The sequence below is a fragment of the Gopherus evgoodei genome, chromosome 2 (assembly GCF_007399415.2).
Source record: "Gopherus evgoodei ecotype Sinaloan lineage chromosome 2, rGopEvg1_v1.p, whole genome shotgun sequence".
In the NCBI taxonomy this organism is placed as follows: Eukaryota; Metazoa; Chordata; order Testudines; family Testudinidae; genus Gopherus; species Gopherus evgoodei.
The window spans coordinates 174186172-174197684 of record NC_044323.1 but is presented as its reverse complement, the minus strand read 5'-3'; the positions used below and the strand labels follow the sequence as shown (position 1 = coordinate 174197684).

Below are 11513 nucleotides of genomic sequence, written 5' to 3'. Positions count from 1 at the left end.
TTCGTCATTGACAATGATTGGAGAGCAGAACAAAGAAAAGAAAAAAGATCTAGCAAAAAGCTGGTATGAATTCTGGACTCTGCTGCATTTTGTTTATTCCCCGTGGAATATCTGTCAGATTTATTAATATAAATATTTGCTAAAATCTGAGGGAAAAGGCTATTCCTAATCCTAGAATATTGAAACAGTATATATGTTTGGGCTCTGGGTTTATTTAATCTCTAAAATGGCAATTCACAGCAAAATAACTATACATGTAGACAACAAACGAAATGTAAAATGAAATAGACCATATCATTGGTATCCTAAATGATTTGCTGAGCAAAGAAAAACATTCCTAGTGCAGCTGCAGCATAAAAAATACTGCTTCCACAGCTTTCATAGGTTCGATGTCTCTGTCTTGCATTATCACTGTTGAATCCCTTTGCTCATCCTGCCCCTATCTGACATATTTGGAGTTGTCCTAGTAATCAGGATATTGGTGTACTGTGATAAAAAACAAAAGCAATCTGATGAAACAATTATAGATCACAGTATCACATACATATTCGACTTCCCACCTTCTTCGGCCCCTCATGCTCTGATATAGTGTAAATCTGCAAGAACATGACAAACCGTTACAGGTTTGCTATAGCTTGATCAGTTTTGCTGCAGAGGTCAGATAAAGCTATGCAACAAGAAAATGTAGTCTATGTTTTGTGCACGACGATCCCAAATAGCTGCATGGTATGTGGACAGAGGTCAATGTTACATTGCTAGGGAGCAGCTAGGAGGATTAAATGCAGTCTCTGTTGCTGGAATATGAAAAGCTGACCTCATCACCTAGAAAACATCAGGCACCATTACTCATGGAATATCTGGAAACAAGGCCAAGGTTTGCAAAGGAAAATAAAATAAAAAGTAAAGGCTTTAGCAACATAGCCTCTGCGGAGGAAAAAAACTCCTGCTTTGTATAAATGAACCGGTTTAAAGTCTCACAGCGGTTGATCCTATTTTCTGCAGGCTGTTTCAAAGAGATCCAATGTCTCATTCCTTTAAGGAAGGTCTAATTAAAAAAAGTATATTGCGGTTAATATTTTTAAATCGATTGTATGCAGATCAGGTTGCGAAGTTTTTTGTTAAGTTTCACAAGAATCGGTACTGACAATGGTCTCTGATCTCCTTACAGATCCCTTAGCTCCTCCTTGGACATACCTATCGGCAAACAGCTAATTGCGTATGTGGTGTATGTGTGTATTTGTGGGGACGGATATGTTAATAAGCAGCAATGTTTCTTTCTAGTATCCTTTTTAATCGTTCTTTTGTTCCACGAAACTGACGAGCTTATTTAAACCCCCTTTCTCTGCTCTCCTCTCCAGCAAAAATCAAATAATCAAGTAAGTAGAGTTTACATTTAAACAGTCATTGAAAAACAGGCTGGGTATCACACAACCGCATGCAGCCTATTCAGCCTGAGCCATGTCTCAGGAAGAGCCCATTTTCTGTATTGATCTTGGACCGGTCCCTGTTTTCCACTAGGAGAATGGGTCCCTCAAGAAAACCGGATTTATATTACAAACACTTGTAACCCTCACACTGTATCTACCGGCTCTTGAAGGGTCCGAGTTTGGTGATCACCCCCCCGGGATTACGAAGGACATTTCGGGGATCTGGTGTTCCACAGCCATTCTTCTGTAAATGCGTTAGGCTCTCCGACGTGGAAGGGGTGTGTGGAATTGCAGCAAACTCGTCTCCTTCCCCCTCCCCCAGCACCTTGCAGTGTTTGATGCTGCAGCAAATGGAGCTGCTTAAGAAACAAAAGGCTGAGGAAGGTGGCTGCGGATGGATCGATCTATGTATGAAACAGGCTTACGTCTTCCATTCGCACAGCCTGACTTAAGTTCGCTCTTCTGTGTAAGCGCCAACAAAGCGCTTACGCTGTAAAGGCTTCTCTTGTACTGCAGGGGAGAGATTTCCCTCCGTCCAGTTTGCCTTGAGCTACCTGCCCGCAGGGTGCCCTTTGATCCCCGTGTTACAACGTGTCAGTGACTGTTACTAGGTGGAGGGTGCAGAGGGTGGGGCTGTCTCGCTCGCTGCACTTAGCCAGGGCTGGGGGAGAGCAGGGCGCTGCTCCTCACCCAGCTCCTACAGCGCTAGTCTTGCTCTGCACAGGGGCCCTGCGGGGCTGGGGGGGCAGGAGACGCTCGCTGCCCTCACGCTGTGACAAGCCCCCTCCCTGCTGCTGAGGCTGCAGCTCCCCACTCTGCCCCCCGCGACAGCGCCCTCCTGCTCCCCCTGCGCGGCAGACAATGCAGCCCCCACGCACTGCTAGGCCCCGCCCCGACATTACATCACCCGCCTGAGAAGGGCTGCGGGGAGCGGGAGTGCGACTGGAGGGGGCGGGGCCAGTAGCCCCTCTATAAAAGGAGGAGCTGGGGGGGGGGCGCGCGGTTCAGAGCTCATTGCTGCAGGTGCCAGAGCAGCAACCAGCCGGGGGCAGAGGGTGTTTGTTGCCGTGTGACTCGGGCGCCATGCGTGAGATCGTGCACATCCAGGCTGGCCAGTGCGGGAACCAGATTGGAGCCAAGGTAAAGAGCGGGGCCCCCGCTGGTTGTGTCCCTCGCCCTGTGGCTGGGAGGGGGCAGCTCAGTGGTGTGCGCAGGCGGGGGCTGGAGTTAATTAATGCTCCGCTAGTGTTCGTGCCTGCGCTGCATTATGTCCGGCTATTGACTGTCCCTGGCAGCGTCTCCAGAAAGCGGAGCCTCCTTCCCAAAGGCCGCTGCTTTAGTGCTTGGTTGGTGTCCAAACAATGTGACGCTTTGGGGCTGACCTGGGTGTTCTGTTCGCTGTCTTCATGAGAGCCACAAAGAACAGAGGCGATTCCGCTAGTGTGCGGGCGGGCTGGGGGAGGGGGGAGATAGTCCTGGCTGTCGTGCTCTGAATCACAATTCCTCTCGCTGGCGCAGCCGCAAGCCACCAGCGGGTGCCTCCCTGCAGGCTCCAGCCGCCTCGCCCTTTGCACAAGGGGATGCGCCTTCTCCGGAGTGATTCCGATCCCCCGAATGCTCGCCACGCCCTCCTTGTCAGTGTCAAAGCAGTCGGACAATCCGCATAGCGAGGGCATTGCAGCCCACCAGCCCCATCTGCCCTTGACATCCTGCAGCTGTGTTCTGCCCCGCCCAAGCCCGTGGCCTCGGGGTTCTGCCCTTAGTCTGGATAAATGGCACTCGCACTTGCTCATGACTCTTAAAAAATCAATTGCCACGTTGCTGCTGTTCTTTCACATCACTGAGGCGCTATAATTGTAGCGCTGCACCTTCTGGTGGGGAAACGCCTTGTCTGCTGTGTCAGTCATCCTGCTGCAGTTATTGATTAGGCGATTTCACTGGCCACTCTGCAGGAAGGACTGCAGAGAAGGGCTCATACTTGAGCAAACTGAGGATCCCCATTATGATTTAAAATTTTTCAGAGACCCCAAGCCTCCCTGCTCAGCTCTTGCCCGGTCCCCTTCCCCACACCTTCTCTGAGGCCCTGCTCCACTCACTCTATCCTCCTCCACCCTCAGTCACTTTCACCAGGCTGGGGCAGGGGTTGGGGTGTGGGAGAGGGTGCAGATTCTGGGGGGGAGTTTGGGTGTGGAAGGGGGTGTGGGGCTTACCTCAGGCAGTTCCCAAAAGCAACTGGCACATCCTTCTAGTGGGGGGGAGGAGGGGATGGTCTCCCTGTGCTGCCCCTGCCTGCAAGCATCACCCCCCCCAGCTCCTATTATCTGCAGTTCCTGGCCAATGGGAGCTGTGGACTTGGTGCTCGAGGAGCGGGCAACACATGGAGACCCCCTGGCCCCCCATCCCAGGGACTGCAGGGACGTGTCTTCCAATTCAAGAAATGGGGGGAGCCAGGACAGGTGAGCCTGTTCCTCGGCATGCTGGAAGTGTGCCAGGGAGGAGTATCTCAGTGGGGCCTGCAGACCCTCTGGAGTCCCTTCAAGGACCCCAGTTTGAGAAATGCTGCTGTAAAGCATTAAAAGGGCTGTTGGCAGCATGTGGAGGGGGAGGGGAAGGTCACACTGCTGACAGCTTAATACAATAATTAACTGCCCTTTTCAAAACCGCATTTCAGTTCTGGGAGGTCATCAGTGATGAGCATGGCATCGACCCCACTGGCAGCTACCATGGTGACAGTGACTTGCAGCTAGAAAGGATCAACGTTTACTACAATGAAGCCTCTGGTAACTATTTTTTATTTTGGCTTGGTGTCCTCCTGAAATCAAAACTAAATGTTCTAAAGCTTATATGTGCATCAGAGGTATATGTAATTAACTTCAGTGCATTCTACACTTGGTAAAACACTCCCTCTGAATTGCTATTAAATCCTTGGCAAAGCTTTAACACCTACTTCAAATTCAAGTCATAACTTCACTCAATGCTGTTCTTTTTAAACACCATTTCTTCACTTGTCTGGGCAGCAGCTGTCTGTCTTCAGTGAATTGTGATGAGGCTGCTCCAAGCACAGTAGCCCACTTGTTAAATGCCTGACTGCAAGTCTGTAATCTGGCTTTTGTTCCTCCCACAGGTAATAAGTATGTACCCCGTGCAATCCTTGTTGACTTGGAGCCTGGGACAATGGACTCTGTCAGATCTGGACCATTTGGCCAGATCTTCAGACCTGACAACTTTGTCTTTGGTATGTAATTGTATATATCTATGGTTTACTATTGTCCTAAAGCTTTAAACTGAACACCCACTCTGTGCCTAAAACGAACACAAAATTGACTTTTCTCAGTGAAACTAGAGACTTAAGTAGGTAACTGAGGTTTGCATTGCATAGTACTTAGCACAATGGGGCCCTGATCCTTGCTAGGAGTTCCTAGCATTGCTGTAGTATAAATACTGTTCTGTCCTAAACAGAGCATATGAAACTTCTTCATATTCTGGTGATTAAATCAGCATCTTTCCGCCCCACCTTCCAGGTCAGAGTGGTGCTGGAAACAACTGGGCAAAAGGCCACTACACAGAGGGAGCTGAGCTAGTGGACTCTGTCCTGGATGTGGTAAGGAAGGAATCGGAAAGCTGTGACTGTCTACAGGGTTTCCAGCTGACCCATTCTCTAGGTGGTGGCACAGGGTCTGGGATGGGAACTCTCCTCATCAGCAAAATTAGGGAGGAGTACCCAGACCGTATCATGAACACCTTCAGTGTAATGCCATCTCCGAAGGTGTCAGACACAGTGGTTGAACCCTACAATGCCACCCTTTCTGTCCACCAGTTGGTGGAGAATACAGATGAAACCTACTGTATTGACAATGAGGCCTTGTATGACATTTGCTTCCGCACACTGAAACTCACAACCCCTACCTATGGGGACCTCAACCACCTGGTCTCCGCGACCATGAGTGGTGTGACAACCTGCCTCCGGTTTCCCGGACAGCTGAATGCTGATCTCCGCAAGCTGGCAGTCAATATGGTGCCTTTCCCTCGTCTGCATTTCTTCATGCCAGGGTTTGCCCCTCTAACTAGCCGTGGAAGCCAGCAGTACCGGGCTCTGACGGTGCCAGAGCTAACACAGCAGATGTTTGATTCTAAAAACATGATGGCAGCCTGTGATCCCCGCCATGGCCGCTACCTGACTGTGGCAGCAATATTCCGTGGCCGAATGTCCATGAAGGAGGTGGATGAGCAGATGCTCAATGTCCAGAACAAAAACAGCAGCTACTTTGTCGAATGGATCCCCAATAATGTCAAGACAGCTGTCTGTGACATTCCCCCCCGTGGCCTCAAAATGTCTGCCACTTTCATTGGGAACAGCACAGCCATTCAGGAGCTGTTCAAGAGAATCTCTGAGCAGTTCACGGCCATGTTCCGGCGTAAGGCTTTCTTGCACTGGTACACTGGTGAGGGCATGGATGAGATGGAGTTCACTGAAGCAGAGAGCAACATGAATGACCTGGTCTCAGAATATCAGCAATACCAAGATGCCACTGCTGATGAGCAGGGGGAATTTGAAGAGGAAGGAGAGGAGGATGAGGCTTAAGATTAAAAAAGCTTTAGGAAAATCTTTAGTAAAGGCAGGCAAGTGTTCTGAATGAAGTCTGTTCACAGTTGTGGTGAAGCATGCTTTATTATGTCCTTTGGTGCCCTCCACTGTTGCCTCTGTCAGCAGTTTTGTAACCTTGACAATGTAACAGTAGTTGCAAAAATAACTCAATCTTCTGTTTAATGGCTAACTTCTCAAATATAAAAGGCATCTGTGTTCTAAATGGTGTCTTAGACTTATTTCTCTTCTCTCAGACCAAGAAAATCAGAGCTGGAACTAGCTCCCTACTTGCAGTCTCACATTACATTATGGGTGATTGGCAAATAGCCTGAGAAGTTATGTACCAGTAAACAAGGGATCAAATCACTTTCCCTGACATTCTAGTAATTAAGCTAGTTAATCATTTTTGGAGATCATGTTAGTAAAAAATGCAGTACCCTGGTGTACAAGTCAAACCACCAATCTATTGTTGGAAAAGTTGCTTTGACTAATCGAAACAAGACACTTCACTCAAGGATCTTGTAACTTCTATATATGGGAATAAGATAGTGAGGTCAGCTAGACAGTATTAGCTTGTCAAAACTGATTTCACAGTGTGACTGCAGCCTTCTCTTGTCATTCAAGAGCTCTTCTTGATGCACTTGTTACAGGGCTTCCAGCATGCTGGGCAGCTTCACCTCCCCATGACTCCAATGATCCTGAGCAACCCAGTTCCCATTTGTGAAATGGGAAAACTGTATGCAGAGAGGAGGAGGTTAGAATTGCATTAGCAATATTGTAGTCATGGTTGAGAGGGTATGTTATGCCCAAATAGCTGTTCAGGCAATTAATTCTTATTCTCAAAGGTGAACACTTTCCAAAATAGCAGCTAAGCCAACTCACCAACATACTATGCTTCTGGCCAAACTGGATCAATCTAGTACGACTTGCTTGAAGGTTACACACAACATAATCAAAACAGAGAACTTAATTACCCTCTTGCAGCAGACTTTTTTTATTTTTAAAGAACTCTACAAATGACTGTCTCCCACACTAGATCTAGGCCTCTGCAGAATTCCTGCTGGCTGTAACTTTAATAGTAAATGCCAAAAAGAATGCGGCTTGACTCTCGCAGGAAGGTCAGAGAAGCCAGGAGCCTTCTAAATTTTTCTCCTTCACTTGGGGATATGTATAGGGAGGAAGAGTTAAAAGGCATTTGCTCCCATAGGCCATAGGTAACCTGAAGATGAGAGTTTTATTCCCTTGCAAGGGGACCAGTGACCCTATAACACATCCTAAGGCTCTCCAGTTAGAGGGCCTTTGGGGGGTTCCCTAAATGAGAGTAAATCCAACCTAGCACTGTAGGATGGTGGAGAGAAATAGCCACTCTGGGCAGGTTTTGACTTCATCTGTGATGCCCTGGCCTATCTGATATTACTGAAGGCAGCAGCTCTTTTACACATGAAAAGTTTTCATGTCTAATTCTCATTACTGTGGTAAGTACAACAGTGCACTCACGTTTTGTTTCATTGTTTCTCTTTATTCAAACTTAACTTGACACAGCCTTTCTCCTCAGGGAGAAAGTCAAAATAACAGTGGTAAAAAAGTGGGCAATAACAAACACTCTTACTAACTGTGGCTTAACACTGATCTCAACATCTGCTGAGCTTAGAACACATACACAAAGGCCTGCTTTCTGGCCTTTAGGTGAAACGCTTGGTCAAGCTAATATTGCTTGACTGAGTGAGCCCACTATGTGTATCTAATATTTATTTTACCCCAGCTTGTCTGCATACACCTCTATTATGTTGTGCTGATTTATACCCTCAGTTATAGTGCCTCAAGTCCTAATCACATAAAAAAGGTAGGCTGCTGTGGTTGTCAAAGTAACTGTCCTTCTGAATTTCCTGATGGGGCTGCACTGAAAATCTTGTCTGCTTTCATTCCTGTTCTAACAGAGTGTTAGTGTACAATGCTGCTTGTGTTGCCTGGAAATTGGGAATGGTGTAGCAGGTCCACCAAATTCCCTTTTAGGCACAGTTTTCTTGTGGAAATTAGAGAGCGTTAAGTATGCAATGGGGGCAGACTATTCCTCCAATCATGCACAGTCTGTAATCTCAAACATCCCTGTCACTCTAATATATAGCTAAACATTGGTGGTAGTACAGTACTGCTTACAGCAGTCATGACTGTTGCATCTCCCATTCACCCTCAGCATGTTTAGTCTCCTACTCTATTTTAGCATCATCAATGCTGCTTGTCAAGTATCAGAGGGGTAGCCGTGTTAGTCTGGATCTGTAAAAGCAGCAAAGAATCCTGTGGCACCTTATAGACTAACAGACATTTTGGAGCATGAGCTTTCGTGGGTGAATACCCACTTCGTCAGATGCATGTAGTGGAAATTTCCAGGTATATATATGCAGGCAAGCTAGTGCAGAACTCAATGCCATCCACAGCCTCAGAAACCACCCAGACATTATCATCAAAGAGGCTGATAAAGGAGGTGCTGTTGTCGTCATGAACAGGTCTGACTACCAAAAGGAGGCTGCCAGACAACTCTCCAACACCAAATTCTACAGGCCACTTCGCTCAGATCCCACTGAGGAATACACTAAGAAACTGCAACATCTACTCAGGACACTCCCTACACTAACACAACAAATCAACCTACCCTTAGAGCCCCGACCAGGGTTATTCTATCTAATACTCAAGATCCACAAACCTGGAAATCCTGGATGCCCCATCATCTCGGGCATTGGCACTCTCACTGAAGGACTGTCTGGATATGTGGACTCTCTACTCAGACCCTATGCCACCAGCACTCCCAGCTATCTCCGTGATGCCACTGATTTCCTGAGGAAACTACAATGCATTGGTGACCTTCCAGAAAACACCATCCTAGCCACCATGGATGTAGAGGCTCTCTACATGAACATCCCACACACAGATGGAATACAAGCTGTCAGGAACAGTATCCCTGATGATGCCACAGCACAACTGGCTGCTGAGCTCTGTGCCTTTATCCTCACACACAACTATTTCAAATTTGATGACAATATATATCTCCAGATCAGTGGCACCGCTCTGGGCACCCACATGGCCCCACAATATGCCAATATTTCTTTGGCCAACCTGGAAGAACGCTTCCTCAGCTCTCGTCCACTCACGCCCCTTCTCTACCTATGCTACATTGATGACATCGTCATCATCTGGACCCATGGGAAGGAGACTGGAAAAATTCCACCACGATTTCAACAGCTTCCACCCCACCATCAACCTTAGCCTCGACCAGTCTACATGGGAGGTCCACTTCCTAGACACCATGGTGCAAATAAGTGATGGTCACATTACCACCACCCTATACCAAAAACCTACCGACTGCTATGCCTACCTTCATGCCTCCAGCTTCCATCCCGGACACATCACACAATCCATTGTCTACAGCCAAGCACTGAGGTACAATCACATCTGCTCTAACCCCTCAGACAGAGACCAACACCTACAAAATCTCCAACAAGCATTTTCAAAACTACAATACCCGCACGAGGAAATAAGGAAACAGATCAGCAGAGCCAGACGTGTACCCAGAAGCCTCCTACTGCAAGACAAACCCAAGAAAGAAACCAACAGGACTCCACTGGCCATCACATACAGTCCCCAGCTAAAACCTCTCCAATGCATCATCAGGGATCTACAACCCATCCTGGACAATGATCCCACACTTTCACAGGCCTTGGGTGGCAGGCCAGTCCTTGCTCACAGGCAACTTGCCAACCTGAAACATATTCTCACCAGTAATTGCACACCGCACCATAGGAACTCTAGCTCAGTAACCAATCCATGCAACAAACCTCGATGCCAACTCTGCCCACATCTACACCAGTGACACCATCACAGAACCTAACCAGATCAGCCACACCATCACCGGTTCATTCACCTGCACGTCCACCAATGTAATATACGCCATCATATGCCAGCAATGCCCCTCTGCTATGTACATTGGCCAAACTGGACAGTTGCTACAGAAAAAGATAAACAGACACAAATCAGACATTAGGAATGGCAATATACAAAAACCTGTAGGAGAGCACTTCAACCTCCCTGGTCACACTATAGCAGATCTTAAGGTGGCCATCCTGCAGCAAAAAAACTTCAGGACCAGACTTCAAAGAGAAACTGCTGAGCTTCAGTTCATCTGCAAATTTGACACCATCAGCTCAGGATTAAACAGACTGTGAATGGCTTGCCAATTACAGAACCAGTTTCTCCTCCCTTGGTTTTCACACCTCAGCTGCTAGAACAGGGCCTTATCCTCCCTGATTGACCTACCTCATTATCTCTAGCTTGCCTGCATATATATATATATCTGCCCCTGGAAATTTCCACTACATGCATCTGACGAAGTGGGTATTCACCCACAAAAGCTCATGCTCCAAAACGTCTGTTAGTCTGTAAGGTGCCACACGATTCTTTGCTGCTAACGCTGCTTGTGTTACCTGGAAATGGGGGGTGGTGTAGCAGGTCCACCAAATTCCCTTCTAGGCACAGTTGCCTTGTGGAAATTAGAGGCTTATGGAGAATTAGCTTACTAAGTACTTTCAGTACTGCTCATTTGCTGGAAAGCAGGATGCCTTCTTACCCCTTTGAGGGTTTGCTGTCTGTTCACGTTTTGTCAGACCTCCCAAGAAGAGAAGCATTAAGATATATAATAGGATATTTTTGGGTAGAGTATTTTTTACAAACTTAGTAACCTGTCAATTGATCCAAGCAAGTATAAGGTTACAGTCTATGAAAAATTATCTCTGGGCCTGAGGTGGGAGAAAAATTGGATTTGTGGGGGTGCAGGAAAAATAAATCATAAGCTACAGAGAGAAGATGGGTCTCACTTGGGAATAGGTACAGGGGTTCTCAAGCTTCATTGCACTGCAACCCCTTTCTAACAATAAAAATTACCATATGACCTCAGCAGGGGGCATGGAAGTCTGAGCCTACCTGAGCTCTGCTGCCCCAGGTGGTGAGGTCAAAGCTCATAGGCTTCAGCCCCAAGCTTAGGGGGCTTGTAACCTGAGCCCCCTGCACAGGGCTACGGCTGAAGGCAAAGCTTGAGCCCTGTGTCCAGGGCTGAAGGGCTTGGGCTTTGGCTTTGAGCCTGGGTGGTGGGGCTCAGCCTTAGACTTGCTGGGCCTGGGGCAGGAGCCAAACTTCAGCCCTGGTGACCCCATTAAAATGGGGTCCCTGACCCACAGTTTGAGAACTGGTGAGATAGGAAGATTCAATATCATCTTATACCTAGGACACTAGACTCCAACTGAACCTTTAATACCCTGGAGACAGCCAGTTACACAAATCTAAGGATGACAGCCTCCACGTACATAATGAGCAGATAATAAGCAGATGTGCCCTTCACTCCCTTACCATGGTTACACTTCTTCCTCACAAAGAAAATGTATGCTTCTGATCAGGGTTCCAGAATAGAATCTGCTAGCCCCTCACTGCTGTAAACAATCATTTGACAGAGGCAT

At 47.5% G+C, this 11513-nt stretch overlaps 1 protein-coding gene across 2 annotated transcripts in view; it reads left to right on the top strand.

Annotated features, from left to right (window-relative positions):
* Positions 1–2413: 2413 nt before the first annotated feature.
* The window catches only part of LOC115646466 (tubulin beta-2 chain), a 29014-nt gene continuing 19914 nt past the window's right edge, over positions 2414–11513 (top strand). The window contains exons 1-4 of one of the 2 annotated variants that reach the window (XM_030552315.1): positions 2414–2567; positions 4099–4207; positions 4552–4662; positions 4949–6003. In XM_030552315.1, the coding sequence (XP_030408175.1) occupies positions 2511–2567; positions 4099–4207; positions 4552–4662; positions 4949–6003 (1332 nt within the window). In that variant the 5' untranslated portion in view covers positions 2414–2510. Of the gene's footprint in view, positions 2568–4098; positions 4208–4551; positions 4663–4948; positions 6236–11513 lie in introns of those variants that run through there. The other variant, XM_030552314.1, reaches the window with a different exon arrangement.